At 43.1% G+C, this 23,577-nt stretch overlaps 1 protein-coding gene across 1 annotated transcript; it reads left to right on the top strand.

The window, feature by feature from the left end:
• Positions 1–4,380: 4,380 nt before the first annotated feature.
• On the top strand, positions 4,381–22,690 carry AMH (anti-Mullerian hormone). The gene is made up of 5 exons (XM_070732579.1): positions 4,381–4,984; positions 9,649–9,827; positions 14,122–14,245; positions 17,447–17,630; positions 20,790–22,690. The coding sequence occupies exons 1-5, from the start codon at positions 4,381–4,383 to the stop codon at positions 21,733–21,735; spliced, it is 2,037 nt and encodes a 678-aa protein (XP_070588680.1). The 3' UTR covers positions 21,736–22,690.
• Positions 22,691–23,577: the final 887 nt, after the last annotated feature.

Genomic DNA, 23,577 nt, shown 5'->3' with positions numbered 1-23,577 from the left:
TCTCCCTCTCCTTTTCTCTCTCTCTCTCTCTTTCTCTCTTTCTTTCTTGCTCTTTCTGTCTCTTGCTTTCTTTCTCTCACTCTTGTTTTCTCTCTTTCTCTCTTTTCTTTCTCTCTCTTGCTTTCTTTCTCTCTCTCTCTCTCAGCAAAAAGTTGTGAGACCGGAACCTGAGCTTCCTTCTTCGCGGCACACCTGACCATGTCTCGCGGCACATTAGTGTGCCACGGCACACTAGTTGAAAAACACTGATCTATACTACCATGTTTCCCTGAAAATAAGACCTGGTCTTATATATTTTTTTAACCCCGAAGTAAGCGCTTGACCTTATTTTTAGGGAGGTCTTATTTTGGGGTACATGGAGCAAGACAGGGTTTCTCTTGCAGTCTTACCTAATTTCCGCCTAACCAGAGGAAATGGCAGGGACCAGCTGCACATGCATTTAAATATTTTTTGGGGGAGCTTATTTTTTGAGGAAGGGTTTATTTTCAGAGGAGGGCTTATTTTTGGTGAAATGTGGTAAGTAAAGTTAAACTTGGATCAAATCAAACTTCTTGCCATTTTGAAAAATCACATTTAGGAACGTCACAAGGTAAAGTCCTGAGAATGCAACACCTGAGCAATACCTGAATCGTGGAAATATGGCAAATGTAGTATATAAGTCTACGGAGTCTATGGAGAGGGGCGGCATACAAATCTAATTAATAATAATAATAATAATAATAATAATAATAATAATAATAATAATAATAATAATAAATTTGCAAAGGTTGCAAGACCAGGATGATCTGGCTTTGACTGTGAAATAAATCTCTACTACTGTATGCATCAAATACTCAAAATCAATAAACTCAAATATTTTGGCCACCTAATGAGAAGGAAGGACTCACTGGAGAAGAGCCTAATGCTGGGAGTGACTGAGGGCAGAAGAAGAAGGAGACAATAGAGAACGAGGTGGTTGGATGGAGTCACTGAAGCAGTCGGCGTGAGCTTAAATGGACTCCAGAGGATGGTAGAGAAAAGGAAGGCCTGAAGGAATGTTGTCCATGGGGTTGCGATGGGTTGGATACAAAGTCGCAACTAACAACAATTGTATGCATGTGCACACACCAAAATAACTGCAATCGATCAAAACCCACAATTCGTAAATTAGTGCACACCAAAGACGTGCCCGTCTGTTCACATTCTTTAAGAGTAATGTTTCAGCAACTTTTTGAGTCATGGACTTCAATTCCTAGACATCCCAGCCAGCAAGACAGAGGAATTCTGGGAGTTGAAGTCCATATGCCTCTGAAATTGAGAAACACACTTCCAGGGTAAGGATTTCATCAGTGCCGCCTCTCCCTCCATGGGAGATTCCCAATAGCAAGGCATGATAAAGGCCGCCTTCTTACAGTTTGCAAACTTGGTTAACCACCACAGTTTATCAGACGGGATCTATTTTGTAGATTTTATCCCAGCACAGCCTGGATTCCCCTCCAGGATGCTAAAATGTGGTTGGCTAATGTGTATGTGTTGCATACACAAACGCATTAGCCAACCGCAGGCTGCCAGACATCTAAGGCCAGAAGAACATTCAGAGCGATAGAGAAGCGAGCACTCCGCAAAGCCTGGGCTGCAAATGCAAATTCTGTGTCTGCCCAGCATGTGGCAGAACATTTCGTGCCTGTATAGACCTTACTAGCCACCTGCGGACACTTGTACCACAACCCATTAGTTGTCAAGGTCCTCCTCGAACACGATGGATGAACATCATCGTGTTGCAAAAGCTATCTTCCCCAAATTCATTTAAAATAAGATGCAGGGTACAAATCTAAAAATAATATATCAATGTGTTCTGCCGGCATGTTTCAACCGCCCGTAATTACAGGGTAATTAGTCTAGGAAGACACACACCACATGATAAAAGGAAAACCCAAAAGTTTTCATAAACAGAAAAACAAAATGTCAAAGGGATTTTCTGGTACACACAAGGCACAGGTGAAATGCAATCCAATTGCTCACCCAATAACTGGGAAATTGAGTCCAATTCTAAAGTCCAGAGAGTCCACACACACAATCCTGAACAGCAAAAACCACGATCTTGATGAAACAATGAATCAGATAAACTGCCATGAGGCTAAAACACCAGGCTGCACTTTTATCTGTAGCACTAATTACAGCAGCCCCACCCAACCACAGGTGGCCTCATTTTCTTTTGTAATAATCCTTCAGTTGTTGTCTCCTATGCATCACTCTATGCATGCGTGGATGTGTCATTAAGTCTTGTTCAGAATCCAGGGATGGTACAAATGATTGATCTCCTGGGCTGTCTGCCAAAATCCCCTCTTCCCTGTCACTCACGCTTCCTTGGTCAGAGGAGGCTTCATCGGCAGATTCCATCGGGAGCAAAACAGGCCTGCGGCATGTGGATGTTTCCCCCACATCCACCTGCACATTCCTTGGGGCAGGAGCTGGGCCAGAGCTAACCGCAACATCAATGTAAATGTAAATATATGGATGTTAACCTATCTGAAAGTATTACAATGTACTAAGATGTAAATATTAAAAATCAATAAAAATTATATTTAAAAATAAAATAAGATGCAGGGCCTTGCCTATGTCCATTTAACCCAGGGTTAGGCAAAGTTGGCTCTTCTATGACGTGGACTTCAACTCCCAGAATTCCTGAGCTAGCATGATTGGCTCACGAATTCTGGGCGTTGAAGTCCACAACTCATAGAAGAGCCAACTTTGCCTAGCCCTGATTTAACCCATAGTTAATCTTTGAGTGGCCAAAAACTTTAGGCCTGAATATTTTTGGTTTGGGAGGACTACAAAATCAACTAGAGGTATAACAAGCAAGAAGAGATTGTGATCCCACTATATAGAGCGCTGGTGAGACCACATTTGGAATACTGTGTTCAGTTCTGGAGACCTCACCTACAAAAAGATATTGACAAAATTGTACGGGTCCAAAGACGGGCTACAAGAATGGTGGAAGGTCTTAAGCATAAAACGTATCAGGAAAGACTTCATGAACTCAATCTGTATAGTCTGGAGGACAGAAGGGAAAGGGGGGACATGATCGAAACATTTAAATATGTCAAAGGGTTAAATAAGGTTCAGGAGGGAAGTGTTTTTAATAGGAAAGTGAACACAAGAACAAGGGGACACAATCTGAAGTTAGTTGGGGGAAAGATCAAAAGCAACATGAGAAAATATTTTACTGAAAAAGTAGTAGATCCTTGGAACAAACTTCCAGCAGACGTGGTAGATAAATCCACAGTAATTGAATTTAAAAATGCCTGGGATAAACATATATCCATCCTAAGATAAAATACAAAAAATAGTATAAGGGAAGACTAGATGGATCATGAGGTCTTTTTCTGCCGTCAATCTTCTATGTTTCTAACCATGACATTTGGTTAGGAGGGGTAGAGATCTTTGCTTTGTGACAGATGTGGCTATTTGGGGGCACATACCTAGTTCCCAATTTACTACTGGTTCTGTGGTAGAGGAAGGATACTACAAAATCACCAACCCCATCCCACTTTGGAACCAGACAGAGGTGGTACTTGCTGGTTCTCCGAACTACTCAAAATTTCCACTACTGGTTCTCCAGAACCTGCTGGATTTCACCCCTGCTTTGAGGCTAATGATCTAAAATTTGAAGGAAAAGGCCTTTAGTACATCTAGTAACGGTGAGTTCCATCAGCTTAGTCTCCACATTAAGCATTGGAGGCAACCACTAAAAGACAGACAGAACATGTCTGAAACATATCTTTTCCAGTCTGCGGAGAGGGGCGGCATATAAATCCAATAAATAAATAAATTATTTTAATAGCTTACAATTTTTTTTCACTCCTTAAGAATTTTTTCTGATTCTCTGATCCTTTAACACGCTTCGAGGTCTTATTAATTTAGGCGATAAATAAATTTAAAGGAACAAATACTTTTCTGCTGATAAAAAAAAAAGTCCTTTATATTAAGGAGTGGGTGAAACATGATAAGTGGACTCTGATACAATGTAAAGACCGAAAGGTAACAAATGGTCTGTGAATGTGGGTTTTGCTTTGATTTCTTCCGGGGGCAGGTTGGAAATGTGATAAAAAAGTGTTTACATCAAGGTTGAGCCGGCTTGGATGTCTCGCATTTTGCAAAAAGCATCCAGACTTAAAAAGATAATTTAAAAAACCTGCAAATAGAACAGGACGGCTCCTTTGAGCCAGCTTGTTGCAAGGATTCAAGGTCATCTGGGTTAAAGAAGAAGAAAAATCCAGGCCATCTTTCTCTGGGTCTGTGTGTGTGTGCTTGTGTGTGTGTGTGTTTTATCCGGCGCCTTCACTCCCTTTCTAAATTTTCCCTGGGGAATCCTGGCTTTAGTTCTTTAAGGAAGCAGCCATGCAGCTTGGCTTGGCCGGCATCCTCCTGTGTCTCTGTCTCACAGGTGAGTCTCTCTCCTCACCTGCGAAGGGAAACCTGCTGGAAGAAAACCCTCCGAGACAATTAGAGAGTGCCAATTTAGGAGAACTGAAATCCCCAGAAGAAGAAGAAGAAGAAGAACACGTCAAGGTTGCGTTGGATTTCAAAGAAGCCCCTTCCAAAGTCCTGGTGGTTTCCTTGGAGTCAGAAGACAGCCCTGGAGGTCCCCCGTCCCACCTGCCCTTGGCTGAGAAGGAAGCGAGACCCTTGAGTCTGTGGCCCCCCCAACCCAGTTCTCCGTCATGGTTATACGAAAGCTCAGAGGAATCGGTGTGTCACGTGCGGCTGGACGGGGGCAGCTTTTGGGGTCCCAACCATCTGGAGGTGGGGGGCCTCCTCAGCCGTTACGACAGCGGCTTCTTGAAGGCGCTTAGTAGATCCTCCTGGAACAGAGAGGACCTGGAGACCTTTGGGCTATGTCCCTCAAGCCCACCCCACGGCCTCCTCAGGTCACTGCAGCGTGCGGCCGATTCTCTGGGCAGCCCTGGGGGCCATCGCTTCTTCATGCTACATTTGGAGGAAGGTAAGTGCAGACAGGGAAGCTGGAAGGGCATCATTATTACCTTTGCTCTCGTTTCTAGAAAGCCTAGAAAGGAAACACAGAGAAATAGATATTGATAATTTAAGGAGATTAATGGTTGCAAATGAATACGCTGCAAATAAAAAAAATATCCTTCTATATAGCAGGTGTCTATTCTAAGTTCTGATACCAAAGTTACTTAATGTATACAGCATAATGCTTTATTTTGCCTTGTTTGTATGTATGTATGTATGCTTTCTTTTGATGTTGTTTTGTTTTTATCAATGTAAATAACCAATAAAGATTTTTTTTTAAAATCTGATTTTTGCACCTATAAGCTATTTCAGTCCTGGTTGAAGAGATTTGACCATTTTTCCTTCCTTTTTCCTCCTTTTTAAAAAATGTTTTCTCATTTCTTTTCTTTTTTTAAAAAAAGTGTTTCCCCCTTTTCCTTTATCCCCCATCTATACTTATTATTTATTTATTCATTTGTCCAATACACAAATACATAGGAAGAAAAATAGAGATGTGGTAATACATATAAGGGTAAAAATAGACATGTGATAATATAAAAGAGGGTGAAAGTGAACTTAGAGGAGAGGATATATGAAAGGAAGAGAATATATAAGATAGGTGAAATAAAGGAAAGATAATTGGACAGGGGACAAAAGGCATACCAGTGCATATTTACTTCCGGGTCTGAGTTACAAAACAATCAGCTTAGAATAAATTTAATGTACTTTAAATTGGGCATGCTGCAGAATTGCCAAAGCAGAGGAATACACCCTGGGAGAAAGAGGGAAAAGGAAAAGAGAGGAGGAATTTGAGAAAAGCACCAGCTGCTTTATATAAGCTTTTCTTCATCGCTTTGTAGCGTTTTATACCATTTACTATCGCTTTATACTAAGCTTGATAACTGTTCAAGGCCAAGTTCTAAAACTTTTTACTTGGAATACTGTACGATGCAAAAAGGACGTTGAGATTCTAGAAAAAGTGCAGAGAAGAGCAACAAAGATGATTAGGGGACCGGAGTCTAAAACATATTTATTTTATTTTATTTATTATTTTATTTTATATTTTATTTTATTCATTTTATTTTATTTTATTTTATATTTTATTTATTTTATTTATTTATTTATTCATTCATTCATTCATTCATTTATTAGATTTGTATGTCACCCCTCTCCGTAGACTTGGGGTGGCTCACAACATATAATAAAACAATTCACAACAAATCTAATAAATTTAAAAAATTTAAAAAAACCATTATTAAACCAGACATACACACAGACATACCATACATAAATTGTATAGGCCCAGGGGAGGGGGGGAATGCCTCAATTCCCCCATGCCTGACGAGGCAAGGAGGGTGGGGGCAGTTCTAATCTCCAGGGGGAGCTGGTTCCAGAGAGTTGGGGAAGGCTCTTCTCCTGGGACCCGCCAGATGACATTGTTTAGTCGACGGGAACCGAAGAAGGCCAACTCTGTGGGATCTAATCGGTTGCTGGGATTCGTGTGGCATAAGGCGGTCCTGGAGATATTCTGGTCCAATGCCATGAAGGGCTTTATAGGTCACAACCAACACATATGGAGAACAGTTGCAGGAACTCGGTATGTCTAGTTTAATTAAAAGAAGAACCAGGGGAGACATGATAGCAGCGTTCCAATATCTCAGGAGTTGCTACAAAGAAGAGGGAGTCGAGCTATTCTCCAAAGCACCTGAGGGTAGAACAAGAAGTAATGGGTGGAAACTAATCAAGGAGCAAAGCAACGTGGAACTAAGGAAAAATTTCCTGACACTTAGAACAATTGATCAGTGTATCAACTTGCCTCCAGAAATTGTGAATGCTCCAACATTGGACGTTTTTAAGAAGAGGTTGGATAACCATCTGTCTGAAGTGGTGTAGGGTTTCCTGCCCAAGCAGGGGGTTGGACTAGAAGACCTCCATGGTCCCTTCCAACTCTGGAAGGGCTGAAATGACTGGTTGAAACTCTGATGACCAGGAGAGCAGGCAGAGAAGAGAGTTGGACAATTTGAAAAACAGTGTAGCTAGCACCTCAGATGGCTTATTTTTAAGAGAATGGCGAGAGAACAGTGAGAACAATCACCAATGGAACAGGAGTTCCCTTTGGTAGTTGGAGGCTTTCAAGAAGAAACTGGGCAGACATTTGCCAGAAATGGTGCAGGGTCTGCTGCTTAGGTGGGTGGGGGGTTTGGGGGAGTTGGACTAGACCAGAGGTCTCCAACCTTGGCAATTTTATGAGGTATGGACTTCAAATCCCAGAATTCCCCAGTGAGCCATTGCTGGCTAAGGAATTCTGGGAGTTGAAGTCCATACCTCATGATATTACCAAGGTTGGTCTAGATGACCTACAGTGGTTCTCAACTTGGGGGTCCGGACCCCTTTGGGAGTCAACAAACTGTATAACAGGGGTCGTCTAAGACCATGGGAAAAGACAAATTTCCCGTGGTGTTAGGAACTAAAGCTTCGTAAACTCCTTAAAACCCACCTCTGTCGTCAGGCATGGGGGAACTAAAACATCTCCCCCTTGCCCATGTTGTTTTGCCGTTTGATTGATTGTGTGCCTGTTTTTTATATATATTGGGATTGTTTTATGAATTTTTTAACTTAAAATTGAAATTAGATTGGTGGGCATTGGATTTGTTACTATGTACTGTTTTTATTATTGTTGTGAGCCGGAGAGGGGCGGCATATAAATCCAATAAATCTAATCTAATCTAATCTAATCTAATCTAATCTAATCTAATCTTATGGCACCTTGGAACAGATTTTTACAATCCGAGCAATCAGGTGTTTACAGTGGGGGTGTCCCTCTGACCTTCCTGCCAATCAGCTTAAACCTTTGTTGGGAGAATTGGCGCTAAACTTATGGTTGGGGTCACCACAACAGGAGGAACTGTATTAAGAGGTCATTAGAAAGGTTGAGAACCACTGGGTCCCTTCCAACGATGTTATCTGTTAAGAAACGGGAGGTGCCCTGCTTTATTTGTTTATTTATTTTTGTTTATTTATTTGTCCAATACACAATACATATTGAAGATAGACAGGTAGCAATATATATAAAGAAAAGGATAGAAGAAAAGATATAAAAATAGAGGAGAAGATATATGAAAGGAAGAAAAGGTATATGAGATAAAGGAGAGACAATTGGACAGGGGACGAAAGACCCTTACTGACCTCTTAGGAACCTGGAGAGGTCAATCGTGGATAGTCTAAGACTCTAAGGGAAAAATGTTGGGAGTTGGGAGTTGACACTACTGAGTCTGGTAATGAGTTCCACCCTTGTCAGAAATAAGTTTATTTTTGAAGGTAATATTACAATGCAAGTAAATGGTTTGTAACCACGTGAGAGGCCGATGTAAGCCATAATCAGTATGTAATGATGGGTTTGCTAATTGTGCTGCAACCTGATTGGCTGTAACCTATATAAGGAGTAACATCCTTGCATGTGCGTGGTTTGTTATAGAGTGGTTTGTGCTGGGTGGTTTGTTATAGTGGTTTAGTGCTGAGTGGTTAGTACTAAGTGGTTGCAGTGGTGGATGTAATAAGAGTTATATAATAGTATTGTGGATAGGTTATTGTAGTGGTTAAATATAAAAGTGATAGTTTATTTAGAGAAGCATTTTGGTAAGAAGAAAAGTAAAATATATTTTTACAAGAAAGCCTGCTGCTGCGTTTTTCATTGAAGACTTCAATTAGGTATACAGTGATCCCTCGATTTTCACAGGTTCAAACTTCGCGAAACGGCTATACCACAGTTTTAAAAAAAATATTAATTAAAAAATACTCCGCGGTTTTTTTTCTATACCACGGTTTTTCCCACCCAATGACATCATACGTCATCACCAAGAGTCACTTCTCTCTCTCTTTCTCTCTCTTTCCTGTCATTCTCTGCTTCAATCATTTTCTCATTTCTCTTTTTTTCTCCCCTTTTTTCTATCATTTCTCTCTCTCTCTCTCTCTCCCTTCCACTCTCCCCCCTCTTGCTCTCTCTCTCTCTTTCTCCCTCTCTCTCTCCCTCTCTCCTTTCTATTTCGCTCTGTCTGTTGCTCTCTCTCTGTGAGAACGCCTGCCCCGCCTCTCCTGCAGCCCCCTCGCTGACAACTGGGACGAAAGCGCTCTCAGCCAAGGGACTGCGAGAGGGGTGGGGCGGGCATTCTCAAAGAGCTCAGAGCGGCTAGCGGCTGAATGAGGAGGACGAGAAGCCGTAGCCACCAGCACTGCTTCAGGAGGACCCGTGCCCCAAGAAAGCCGGTGAGAGGGGCGGATCGGGTGGGAGGGGGGTTACGGCGAGGGGGCCGGAGGCGTTGGGGGGTGGGGGCGGCCGACATTCAAAACAATCTTTGCCAGCCTCCGCACTTTCGTCGCTCCCCACCCCCAACTTCAAGCTCGGCTCCTTGCGCGGCCTTGGAAAAGGGTGTGCGGGGGTAGTTTTTGGCTGTCCATAGCAAAAAATGGTGTTTTTACTTCCGCATCTCTACTTCGTGGAAATTCGACTTTCGCGGGCAGTCTGGGAACGCAACCCCAGCAAAAATCAAGGGATCACTGTAGTGGTTAACTGTAGCTACTTGGTGGGTTAACTTCCGCATGTACGCAAAACTCTCCCAATATCCTTTTTTAATTTTCTTCGTCTCTTTTTGGTAGTGAAATGGGAAGTCAAAACCAAACTCAGGTTTAAGCTGACCTTCCAGAAGGACGTCGAAGAGCCTCTCAGTTCCTTGCAGCTGGTCCTCCTAGTCTTCTACCAAGGAGAAAAGGAACTGGTGCAGCACCGAGTCCCCAAAAAGTTTCTAGTGGGAGGAGAAGGATTACATCAAAAGCAGGTTTGTGGGACAATCCCTCCCAACACACGCACACACATTATCCCTAATAGATCTCATTAGATTCACTCTGAATATTAGTGAATGTTGGACCATGGTTGGAGCAGACAATCATTAAGAGACATAGACTCCACTGGGATTGCCGGGGTGACGCAGTGGTTAGAGTGCAGCACTGCAGTCCACTTCAGCTCACTGCTAGCTGTAGTTCAGCAGTTCAAATCTCACCACCGGCTCAAGGTTGACTCAGCCTTCCATCTTTCCCAGGTGGGTCAAATGAGGACCCCGATTGTTGGGGGTGATAGGCTGATTTGAGTCTTCGGAGAGGGGTGGCATACAAATCTAATTAATAATAATATTTATTTATTTATTTATTATTTATTACATTTGTATGCCGCCCCTCTCCGTAGACTCAGGGCGGCTCACAGCAGTGATAGAAACAATGTACAATACAAATCTAATAATACGAAGTTAAAAACCCATAATTTAAAAAACATGCACGCAACACACCATACATAAATTATATAGGCCTGGGGAAGATATTTCAATTCCCCCATGCCTGACGGCAGAGGTGGCTTTGGAGGAGTTTACGAAAGGCAAGGAAGGTGGGGGCAATTCTGATCTCTGGGGGAGTTGGTTCCAGAGGGCCGGGCCGCCACAGAGAAGGCTCTTCCCCTGGGTCCCGCCAAATGACATTGTTTAGTCGATGGGACCCGGAGAAGGCCAACTCTGTGGGACCTAACTGGTCGATAATAATAATAATAATAATAATAATAATAATAATTATTATTATTATTATTATTATTATTATTATTATTCTGTAAACCGAATAGAGAGGGCTGTAAAAGCACTATGAAGCGGTATATAAGTCTAAATGCTCTTGCTATTAAATAAAGACTGGACTGCCAGCTTTATTCATATATGTGTACAATTGGTGGGCCACTGTGTGACACAGAATGCTGCACTCGATGGGCTTTGGCCTGATTCAGCATGGCTCTTCTTAGGTTCTTATGTTCTTATTAATTTAATTTGACTTCTATGCCACCCAATCCCGAAGGACTCAGGGCGACTTACAATAATATCCTTTTCATGGATAATTTAGATTTCTAGAGTTGGTAGGGGTTCGGACTAGATGAATATTTTGTAACGCCAGCAACTTAAAGATGTACGAGGTACAATTCCCAGCTTTCCCCAGCCGGCACGCTGGCTAGGGAGTTCTAGGATTTGTAGTCCACACGTCTTAAAATTGCCTGGCAAGCAGTGATGGGCTACCCAAATTTTTACTACCACACTGTGGGCGTGGCTTATGCATTTTGTTTCAACATCTTTCAGTGCAAATTGGGTGCTCTGGGTTGGAGCTCCATTTTCACTACCCCACTGCGTTACTCCCCCCATTCAGGCAATAGCCCACTCTTGATTATCTATTATATAAAGCAGTGGTGGGCAATTAATTTTGCCATGGGGCCGCGTGAGAAATTGGGATGGTTTTAGAGGACCGGATTAATATAATTAACTCAATTCTACCCAATACTGTACAATTTCCTCCCTTTCTTTCTCCTCCCCTTTCCTTTCCTTCTTTCCTTCCTTTCTTTTCCCGTTTCATTTATTTCCTCCCCTTCCTTCCTTCCTTTCTTTTCTCTTTCTTTCCTTTCCTTCCTTCCTTCCTTCCCTCCCCTTTCCCGTTCCATTCCTTTCCTCCTTTCCTTTCCTTTTCTAAGTGGAAGTTTCATATTTAATTGCAAATCATTCTGATTGTGGAAAAATGAAATAGAAATCATTTTAATAAATAAGGAATGTCCAGTTATATTGCCAGCACACCTAAAGAAGGGGCCCCAAAACTTGGCAACTTTAAGACTTGTGGACTTCAGCTCCCAGAATTCAACTCCCAGCTATGCTGGCTGGAGAATTCCTGGAGTTAAAGTCCACAAGTCTTAAAGTTGGCAAGTTTGAAGACTTCCGTTACAGAGCTTCTAATAAAAAAGAAAAACTTTTGTAGTATCATTTATCCTCCCCTCCCTCCCCCCTCTCTTTCTCTTCCCTCTTTCCCCCCCTCTCTTTTTCCCCCTTCCAAAGTTTTTTCCTCCGTGGCTTTTAACAAGCTTCCCCACCCTCCACTGGCTTTTGCAAGCTGCAGCTCTTTTCTCTCGCGTCTCTATGAACACTCTGCGCAAGTCCTTCCAGGGAAACTTACGGGTGTTGCAAGCCACTGCAAACTCCAAACGTTTTTCCTGCGTGGCTTTTGGCTTGGAGAACAAGCTACCTGCAGGTCTCTCTCTCTCTCTCTCTCTCTCTCTCTCTCCCTCCCTCCCTCCCTCCCTCCCTCTCTGATATAAAGTGTATATACACACATGCACACAAATTACAAACTGAATAAACAAATTATCAAATATAATCCCCACTCGGTCAAGGACTTTGGAATACTAATAACTAAAGATCTAAGTTTTAAGTTTTAAGATTAAGGGGCGTGCATAAGTGCACCAGTGTGCCTTCCGTCCCCTGTACAATTGTCTCTCCTTATCTCATTTATCTTTTCTTCCTTTCAAATATGTTCACCTATACTTTTATATCTTTTCTTCTATTCTTTTCTTTACTTATATTATTACATATCTTTCTCTTCAATGTGTATTATGTATTGGAAAAAATAAATGAATTAATTAATTAATGAATTAATGAATGCCAAAGCCCACTGCAACAGCATCGCCAAGAAGGCCTCAAGAGTTGTTAATCTAATCCTATGTAGCTTCTGCTCTGGAAATCTCATACTGCTTACCAGAGCTTACCTAGAATATAGCTCATCTGTTTGGAACCCATACCACATTCCTGACATTAACACCCTCGAAAATGTCCAAAGATACTTCACCAGAAGAGCCCTTCACTCCTCTACACGAAACAGAATACCCTACGAAACTAGACTTACAATCCTGGGTCTAGAAAGGTTAGAACTACGACGCCTTAAACATGATCTAAGTATTGCCCACAAGATCATATGCTGCAATGTCCTGCCTGTCAAAGACTACTTCAGCTTCAACCACAGCAACACAAGAGCACACAACAGATTCAAGCTTAATATTAACCGCTCCAAACTTGACTGTAAAAAATACGACTTTAGTAATCGAGGTGTTGAAGCGTGGAACTCCTTACCAGACTCTAGAGTATCATCCCCTATCCCCCAACATTTTACCCTTAGACTGTCCACGGTTGACCTCTCCAGATTCCTAAGAGGTCAGTAAGGAGCGTACATAAGCACACTAGAGTGCCTTCCATGCCCTGTCCTATTGTCTCTCCTATATCCCATATATCTTCTCTACTATATCTCTATAAGCTTTGTTGTATATTATTGTGTATTGGACAAAACAAACAAACAAACAAACAAATAAATAAAATAAAAATAAATAAACAGCTCTTCTATAATTATACACATTAAAACTCATTTACTGGGATAGGAAAAACATACCCAGAGCCCAGAAGGGAAAAAAAGGGGGGAAAGGTATAACAAACAGGAAGAGGGAGATTATGATCCCGCTATATAGAGTGCTGGTGAGACCCCATTTGGAATACTGTGTTCAGTTCTGGAGACCTCACCTACAAAAAGATATTGACAAAATTGAACGGGTCCAAAGACGGGCTACAAGAATGGTGGAAGGTCTTAAGTATATAATGTATCAGGAAAGACTTCATGAACTCAATCTGGATAGTCTGGAGGACAGAAGGAAAAGGGGGGACATGATCGAAACATTTAAATATGTTAAAGGGTTAAATAAGTTCCAGGAGGGAAGTGTTTTTAATAGGAAAGTGAACACAAGAACAAGGGGACACAATCTGAAGTTAGTTGGGGGAAAGATCAAAAGCAACGTGAGAAAATATTTTACTGAAAGAGGAGTAGACCCTTGGAACAAACTTCCAGCAGACGTGGTAGATAAATCCACAGTAACTGAATTTAAACATGCCTGGGATAAAAATATATCCATCCTAAGATAAAATACAGGAAATAGTATAAGGGCAGACTAGATGGACCATGAGGTCTTTTTCTGCTGTCAGTCTTCTATGTTTCTATGAAAAAATCAAACTTTTGCTACCGGTACTGCGCACCTGACTGTACCCATAAGAGCCCAGCACTGCTGCCAAGGCTGAGCAGGTACTTTTATAGCAGGCTTCAGGGATGAAATAATTATTGACCTGAGAATGCTCAAGAGAGTTTCTGCATTTCAAGATGCAAATAAATGGGTTTTTTTGTGGGGGGATTTAGATGAAATATATGGATGTTGGAGTATGTTTTATTGTTTGAATTTTCCCATCTCAGATTGTTTGCCTTTCCAGAGGAACCCGCTACCTTGTCCTCCAAGGCTCGGTGATGTCTGGGAGGCATTCTCCAGGTGAATTAAGCTATGAAATTTCCTTGGAAATCAGGCACCAAAACAATACAGGTAGGTGGGTTTGTGGCGAGAGGAGGAAACCTCTTGTTCCCCCATTGGAAAAACACAAGATTCTAAACGACTGATCAAAATGCATTGATTTTCTCTGGCATAAAATGGAGCCCTTTGCAAGCATTGTAAGGAAGAATGTTGTGGACCTCCAAAAATAATATGAACTACAACTCCCACAACTTTTCACTCAGTTGTGAGGCATGCTAGGAATTGTAATTTAATAACATTTGGCGTGTACGTTTCCTTGTTTCCATGCACTGGTAGTCCTCGAGTTACAACTATCCCATTTATCCCAGTGGCCGGTCAGGTCCCCACAGAGTGAGCCTTCTCCAGGTTCCATCAGCCAGACAATGCTGCCTGGTGGGACCTAGGGGAAGAGCCTTCTCTGTGGTGGCCCCGGCCCTTTGGAATCAACTCCCTCCCGAGATTCATTCCACCCCCACCCTCCCCACCTTCCGTAAGGCCTTAAAGACCCATCTTTGCCGACAGGCTTAGAGCCATTAAGTTTAACATCTAGCCCCGGCTGATGAATGAATTTATATGCATGTTAGAGTGAAATGTGTATGATCGGTTTAAATAGTGTTGGTTATGACCTATAAAGCCCTTCATGGTATCCGACCAGAATATCTCCGAGACCACCTTCTGCTGCACGAATCCCAGCGACCGATTAGGTCCCACAGAGTTGGCCTTCTCCGGGTCCCGACGACTAAACAATGTCGTTTGGCGGGTCCCAGGGGAAGAGCCTTCTCTTTGGTGGCCCTGACCCTCTGGAACCAGTTCCCCCCTGATATTAGAACTGCCCCCACCCTCCTTGGCTTTCGTAAACTCCTTAAAACCCACCTCTGCCATCAGGCATGGGGGAATTGAGACATCTCCCCCGGGCCTATACAATTCATGTATGGTATGTTTGTGTGTATGTCTGCTTTAATAACGGTTTTTTTAAAATGTTTTTAAATTTTTAGATTTGTTTTGAATTGTTTTATTGTTGTTGTGAGCCGCCCCGAGTCTACGGAGAGGGGCGGCATACAAATCTAATAAATGAATAAATGAATGAATGAATGAATGAATAAATAAATAAATAAATAAATAAAATTGGGATTTTAGCGTATATTTTAGATTTAGATTTCTACACATTTTTGTATTTATTCCTGTTATGAGCCGCCCGAGTCTGAGGAAAAGGGCGGCATAGAAATCTAATAAATAAATAAATAATAAACTATTTGTTTGGTGACCATTGAAAATTATAATAGGATTGAAAAAAAGTAACTTCTGACCAGTCCTTTGGTTTACGATCATCACAGCATCCTCATTGTCACGCAATCATTTCTTGACATGATAGGGAAATTTAACTTTTCAGTCTAGCTCAGAGGTCTTCAACCTTGGCAACTTTAAGACTTTATTTATTTATTTTATTTATTTGTTTTTGTGTTGGTAGTATACAAAAATATAACAATGTTTATATGCATGATACTAGTAAGCAATCAACATTATTCCTCCACTCTTCCACTCGCAATAGAATACCCGACGCAACTAGACTTATAATCTGAGGTTTAGAAAGCTTAGAACTATGTCGCCTTAAACACGACCTAAGCATAGCCCATAAAATCATCTGCTACAACATCCTTCCTGTCAATGACTACTTCAGCTTCAACCACAACAACACACGAGCACACAGTAGATACAAACTTAAAGTAAACCACTCTAAACTCGGCTGCAGGAAATACGACTTTAGTAACTGTTGTGGTTCAGCCTGGGACCCCTCCGGGAATGGCTGATTTGCTGTTGGCTTCCAGCTCAGAGGGAGAGGCTGAGGACCAGGAGGTGCAGACTGACGAGGAAGCGGAATCCCAGGCTGAAGAAGAAGGACAGCCAGAGTTCCACCAGGGGGAGCTCTCCCCAGCAAGCAGCCTGAATTCCCTGGGGGAAGATGCTCATGACATCATAGATATGCGACACAGGAGAGCTAATCAGAGACGAACTCAATTGGCTAGGTATTTCCAGCATTAGAGGTCACAGCTGGGTTTGGGTGTGGTGCTTGGGAAAGGATAAAAGGCGGCCCCACCCTTCCTGGCTTGTGGAGTTTTATCTTGGAGATTCGTGAGACCTGTCTGTGAACTTTGGTGGCTACAATCCTGGTTTGTGCCTTGGACTATTGAAACCTTGGGGGGGGGGTGCCAGCAAGAAGCTTGTGAAATTGACTGGACATCAGGACCCTGTTGTAACGTATTGTAACCTGTCTGCTGTGAAGACAGGTTTTCCTTTGTGCTTATTTTTTCCTGCTATAAAATACTTTTGGATTTTACCAGAGTGTCTGGCTGTTTTTTCAGTGGGTGTGGAGGTCTGGGAAAACCCAGACAGAACAGTAACCAAGTAGTTGATGCATGGAATTCACTACCAGGACTCTGTAGTATAATCACCTAACCCCCCAAAATCGTACCCTTAGACTATCCACTGTTGACCTCTCCGGATTCATAAGAGGTCAGTTAGGGGCGTGCATAAGTGCACTAGAGTGCCTTCCATCCCCTGTCCTAATGTTTATCTTTTACTAATATTATATCTTTATATACCACCTATATGTACTTGACAAAGCAAACACACAAATAAATAAAATAAAATAGGACAGGGGATGGAAGGCCCAATGGTGTTTTCAACTTCCAGAATTCCTCAGCCGGTTTTGGTTTGCTGAAGTTGAAGTTCACAAGTTTTAAAGTTGCCAAGGTTGGAGACCCCTAGTCTAGTTTGTAACTCTGGATTTCTTTTTCAACTTCTCATGAAAGATTTGAGAGCTGTTGTAAGGTTTAAAGGACTTGGGCCATGTGGAAAACGACAACCCTGAGATACATCTGTGTTATATTTATGGTCTTTGAATTCATTTCCATTGTTTCTTGGGCCTCGGAAACCTACCACAATAAGAGGGAGAATTTAGACTTTAGACTTTATATACCGCTTCACAGTGCTTTTACAGCCCTCTCTAAGCAGTTTACAGAATCAGTCTCTTGCCCCCAACAATCTGGGTCCTCATTTTACCCACCTCGTAAGGATGGAAGGCTGAATCAAACTTGAGCCAGTAGTGAGATTTGAACTGTTGAACTACAGCTATCAGTTAGCTGATGTAGCCTGCAGTGCTGCACTCCAACCACTGCACCATCCCGGCTCTTGTTGCTGGTCCAATAAGTCATTTTCTTGTTCCATCCTTCCCAGATGCTGCTGTCTCCTCGGATGAAGCCCAGGATCTTCTGTTTGGCTTTGATGCCAAGTGTTTCACCCGCAGGACCCCGGCTGTCTTGCTGTTGGTCAAACAAAACTTTGGCTTTGGCTCCAACCCTCCCTCTTCTTACCTCTCTGCGGATGGCAAGTTGGATGTGTTACCATACCTGAAACCCAGGTAAATAGCGTTCTCTAAACTTTGGGGATGCAGCGGCTCAGTGGCTAAGACGTTGAACTTGTCAATTGGAAGGTCGGCAGTTCGGTAGTTCGAATCCCTATTTCAGTAGTTCAAATCTCATATAACGGGGTGAGCTCCCATCACAGTGGTACCTCTACCTAAGAACCCCTCTACTTTTCTAGATAAGTGTCGGCCTCTTCTCAAGAACCATTTTCCACTTACAAACCCAAGCCTCAGAAACTGTAACCGGAAAAGGCAGGGAGAAGCCTCCGTGGGGCCTCCCTAGGAATCTCCGGGGAGGAAACAGGGCCGGAAAAGGCGGGGAGAAGCCTCCGTGGGGCCTCTCTAGGAATCTCCTGGGAGAAAACAGGGCCGGAAATGGCGGGGAGAAGCCTCCGTGGGGCCTCTCTAGGAATCTCCGGGGAGGAAACCCTCCCTGTGGTTTCCCCAATCGCACACATTATTTGCTTTTACATTGATTCCTATGGGGAAAAATTGCTTCTTCTTACAAAATTTTCTACTTAAGAACCTGGTCACAAAATGAATTATGTTCGAAAGTAGAGGTACCACTATACTTGTCCCAGCTTCTCCCAACCTAGCAGTTCAAAAGCATGTAAAAAATGTGAGTTGAAAAAAAAAAAGCCCTCTGTCTCTTTAATCCAGAGGTCTTTAAACTTGGCAACTTTAAGACTTGTGGACTTTAACTCCCAGAATTCTCCCAGCTATGCTGGCTGGAGAATTCTGGGAGTTGAAGTCCACAAGTCTTCAAGTGGCCAAGTTTGAGAGACCTCTGCCTTAAGCGAATCTGTCCCCCACTCCCAGTCTTGCTTGTCAAGTTAGTGCAACCAGTGAAGGTCTTCGGTGCTATTGGTGCGCCCTCCAAGGCTGTTGTGGGTGCGTGTGTGCACGTCGGCACGAGATTTGGCTTCTGTGCATACGCAGCAAGCGAAATCTCGCATTTGGACTTGTGATCATGATTTTGGCGATTTTTGTTGATATTTTTGCTTCTGCGCATGTGCGGAAGCAAAAATATCAGCAAAAATTGCCCAAAATCTGCTTCGTGCGAGGGTCTTCACATGTGATTTCATTTTCTGCACATACCTCAGTAGTGGGTTCTAAATCCCGCCACTACCGGTTCGCGGAACCGGAAGCAACCCACCGCTGCTCTGCCCCAAAGGGAGGGCTATTGCTGCCTGTTCGCAGAGCTCAGGCAAGGCATTTAGACCTCAGGGTTAGCCATTCTAGAAATATTTTGTAAAGGCCTTTTGCCGTTCCCGAAATAAATTGGACTTTTCTCAAATCATCTCCGATTTCTGCGGGCCTCTTTAATTGCTTTCGCTCTAGCCTGACGAGAAGTCCAATAAGGACTTTGGGAAAGCCTCGAAGGGAACATTGTGTGGCTTCCAAGGGCAGCAACAGCGTAAATAAAGCAGATAAGAGCTGTTTCATCGCCATTTGTTTCCAAATTCTCCTCAGAGAAACACTGAAATCTTGTCTGATTGTTTACAAAGTTGAAAGAGCAGGGAAGTGTCAGGGGTTTTTGCAAGAAGATGGCTATTTTAAAATGTTTGCCTAACTTTAATGTGAATGTAATTAATTCAGTTAGCTACTCTTCATGTTTGAGGTCTGTGGGCCGAATGCTATCTTGCATTGTCTCGATGTTTTCTTTCTTTAAATCAGCATGGTTTCCCCTTTCTTCCCCTTGTAATGCTTGATAATCTCTTTCTCAAGCATTTCTCTTTATGCATCAAAATTATTATTAGATTTTTTAATCCCTTAATTATTTTATTAGTAACTCAAGGCGGTGAATATACCTAATATTACTTTCTCTTCCTATTTCCCCAACAACTATCCTGAGAAAGAGGAACTAGTCCAGCCAACCAACTGGCTTTCATGCCTCAAGGTGGGACTAGAACTCGCCATCTCCTTGTGATTGCCCCAAAATTACCCAGTCAGCTTTTTTACCTCAGGTGGGACTAGAACTCGCCATCTCCTGGTGATTGCCCCAAAATTACCCAGTCAGCTTTTTTACCTCAGGTGGGACTAGAACTCAACATCTCCTGGTGATTGCCCCAAAATTACCCAGCCAACTTTTTTTTATCTCAGATGGGACTAGAACTCGCCATCTCCTGGTGATTGCCCCAAAATTACCCAGCCAACTTTTTTTTACCTCAGTTGGGACTAGAACTCGCCATCTCCTGGTGATTGCCCCAAAACTACCCAGCCAACTTTTTAAAATCTCAGATGGGACTAGAACTCGCCATCTCCTGGTGATTGCCCCAAAATTACCCAGCCAACTTTTTTTGCCTCAGTTGGGACTAGAACTCACCATCTCCTGGTGATTGCCCCAAAATTACCCAGCCAGCTTTTTTTACCTCAGGTGGAACTAGAACTTGCCATCTCCTGGTGATTGCCCCAAAATTACCCAGCCAGCTTTTTTTACCTCAGTTGGGACTAGAACTCGCCATCTCCTGGTGATTGCCCCAACATCACCCAGTCAGCTTTTTTACCTCAGGTGGGACTAGAACTTACTTTTTCATGGTTTCTCACTTGATGCCTCAACCGCTAGACCAAATTGGCTCCACTGGAGATTACCCAATGATGCCACTGCTAATATTGTTAATCTATATAATAATTACCACCACTCTGTCACATTTCCGAAAAACACCCTTTGGGGTGTTTTTGAGTTACAATAATTGAGGGGTTGTGTGCAGGCGCGGTTTGCTGCTCTTGCTACCGGTGCTCTGTGCGCTTAGCTTTACATCTCCGGCATGTGTGCGCACGTCCGAACGAGATTTTGCTTTTGCGCATGCAAAAATAGATGCTTGGAACAAACTTCCAGCGGACGTGCTTGGTAAATCCACAGTCAGTGAATTTAAACATGCCTGGGATAAACATATATATCCATCCTAAGATAAAATAGAGACTAGAATATTATGGGCAGACTAGATAGACCATCGGGTCTTTTTCTGCCGTCAATCTTCTATGTTTCTATCAGTAAACAAACTTGGTTTTATGGCTTCGCGTGAAGCATGATTCTAACTTATTTATGAGCAACTTGCCCTTTGACCTTGGTATTCTTGAATGAGTTGGGCATATGTAGAATAAGCAGACAGCCAAATAATTTTTTAATATACTCTTTCTCTCTCTCTGCATCAGTTTGCTGAGTTCCGGCATAGCCCACGCACCCTCTGAGGCTGCCACCGTCACTAACCAAACCAACGCCACGGAGTCGGTGCTCACAAACCCAGGATACTTTTTGGAGACCCTCTCCCAATTTGTCAACAAAGTCTTGAACCCTTCCGGGGAGCCTCCTGCTGCCCAAGCGCACCTCCTACTGGATTTCGACACAATGGAAGCCCTTCCTCACGAGCTGCTCAACTTATCCGAGAAAGTGGCTTTTGAGCGGCTGGTGCAGTCCGAAAATCACCTCGTGGTCCTTTTCCCCGAGAACAGCCAAGCTTTCATAGAGCGCCAGCTCGGCCAGTGGTACCTAGAGGGAAAGCTGCTTCGGCAACTGTTGGAGAAGCTGCATTCGGTGATCCAAGAGCTGAAAGGCATGCCGTCCTTCCAAGCCAACGCCGACCTCTTCCGTACTCTGCTGGCTCTGTGCTACTATCCTCCGAGGAGCTCGGGAAAGTTTCTCGCTAGCGATTCTGCGGAAACAGAGGAAACGCAGACCCGCCGAAAAATCCACAGCCTTCTGCTGCTCAAGGCTCTCCAGGTGGTGCGCACTCGTTGGCGGGAGGCCAGGAAGGTGTCCTTACGCGCCAACCGCAGCACTCAAGTCCAGGATGACTATTGCCGGTTGCGAGAGCTCCAGATAAACCTGGTCTCCACCAGGTACATCATTTTGCCCGAGTCGTACAATGCCAACAATTGCGTGGGGCCCTGCCAGAGCCCGCTCTCCACCCGCATCCCGGACTATTACTCCCACACCATTTTCCTGCTGCGTATGCACGAACAGGGCATGCCGCTCCAGAGAGCCCCTTGCTGCGTCCCGGTGAAATATTCCAAAAGTCTTATGGTTACTTTTACCAGTGATCAAGGGATGATAGTTAAGGCCTACCCAGATATGGTGGCTGAGTCCTGCGGGTGCAGGTAGAGAAGGGCGGGAGAGTCCTCCTGATGGGGGATGGGATATTGGGCAGTGTCCTGCTGTCCGGGCCAGTATGGAGGTACCATTCTAAACCACAGCACTACAGTAACCCCCGTTCTTCTTGATGAAATTCCCGCCGCTGTGTATATAGCAAGCTTGCGACGTCGGTCTTCCTTTTTACGATGCTGGGAAAAGTTGTACTACTCCTGTTTATTTACAGAGAACCCTAATTAGCAAAGCGTAGAAAGAGAGTTGTGTAGAATAGAAACATAGAAGACTGACGGCAGAAAAAGACCTCATGGTCCATCTAGTCTGCCCTTATACTATTTCCTGTATTTTATCTTAGGATGGATATATGTTTATCCCAGGCATGTTTAAATTCAGTTCCTGTGGATTTACCAACCACGTCTGCTGGAAGTTTGTTCCAAGGATCTACTACTCTTTCAGTGAAATAACAGAATAGAATAGAATAGAATATTTGGAAGGGACCTTGGAGGTCTTCTAGTCCAGTGTTTCCCAACCTTGGCAACTTGAAGATATCTGGACTTCAACTCCCATAAGTCCCCAGCCAGCATTCGGCAGGAAGCCCCATACTATTTCAAACAAATAGTTATCCAATCTCTTCATAAAAACCAGTGTTGGAGCATTCACAACTTCTGGAGGCAAACTGTTCCATGGATTAATTGTTCTTACTCTCAGGAAATTTCTCCTTAGTTCTAAGTTACTTCTGTCCTTGATTAATTTCCACCCATTGCTTCTTGTTCTACCCTCAGGTGCTTTGGATAATAGTTTGACTCCTTAGAAACATAGAAGACTGACGGCAGAAAAAGACCTCATGGTCCATCTAGTCTGCCCTTATACTATTTCCTGTATTTTATCTTAGGATGGATCTATGTTTATCCCAGGCATGTTTAAATTCAGTTACTGTGGATTTACCAACCACGTCTGCTGGAAGTTTGTTCCAAGAATCTACTACTCTTTCAGTAAAATAATATTTTCTCAAGTTACTTTTAATCTTTCCCCCAACTAACTTCAGATTGTGTCCCCTTGTTCTTGTGTTCCCTTTCCTATTAAAAACACTTCCCTCCTGAACCTTATTTAACCCTTTAACCTATTTAAATGTTTCGATCATGTCCCCCCTTTGCCTTCTGTCCTCCAGACTATACAGATTGAGCTCGTTTAGTCTTTCCTGATAGATTGATGATAAGATAATAACCTGATAAGGATGAGAAGCAAAACATCTTCAAAAGAAAAATAAATATTTGTCCCGCGCCGCATGGGTTTTTTAAAAAGCCCCAATTTTCCTGTCTCTGGATTGGCCAGAGCAAATAAAGCATTTCCTTTCTCTGGGTGCTGGGAGAGGTTTCCTCCTCCCGGCCCCCAGAGAAAGGAAATGCTTTATTCGCTCTGGCTAGTCCAGTATAAGTAGCAGCCTGAAAGCAGAACAGGCAAGCTGCTTTGCTCTCTTCCCTTGTCTTACTGTTTTTATACTTTTCAAAAACGGGAACAATAATAAATTGATACAAGTGCCGGACTGGGAAGCAATACATAAGAACAAATGTCAAGGTAAAAGTCTGTAGAGATTTTTCAGTCGTCCGTCTCTCCCCCCCCCCCCCCCCGGCAATGGTGTCCCGCTTTACGCAAGTTATAATCTAGTCACCTTAACTTAATAGCCTAGTAAAGTGATGGCGAACCTTTTTTGGTTTGGGTGCCAAAAGGATGCACGTGTATACGATAACGCATAAGCCCGTGCTCACACCCATAATGCAATATTTGTTACATTGTTTTCTTTATTGTTGTTAGCCGAGTCTTCGGAGCGGGGCGGCATACAAATCTAATAAATAAATA

This window comes from Erythrolamprus reginae, chromosome 1, assembly GCF_031021105.1.
Source record: "Erythrolamprus reginae isolate rEryReg1 chromosome 1, rEryReg1.hap1, whole genome shotgun sequence".
NCBI lineage: Eukaryota > Metazoa > Chordata > Lepidosauria > Squamata > Dipsadidae > Erythrolamprus > Erythrolamprus reginae.
This window is presented reverse-complemented; position numbering and strand designations above follow the sequence as displayed.

Bases quoted from the DNA above. Each gene is read 5' to 3' on its own strand.
- AMH (XM_070732579.1), top strand. From the start codon at position 4,381: ATGCAGCTTGGCTTGGCCGGCATCCTCCTGTGTCTCTGTCTCACAGGT. The intron at 4,985-9,648 runs GTAAGTGCAGAC...TCTTTTTGGTAG, and splicing joins CATGCTACATTTGGAGGAAG to TGAAATGGGAAGTCAAAACC. The intron at 9,828-14,121 runs GTTTGTGGGACA...TTCCCATCTCAG, and splicing joins AAGGATTACATCAAAAGCAG to ATTGTTTGCCTTTCCAGAGG.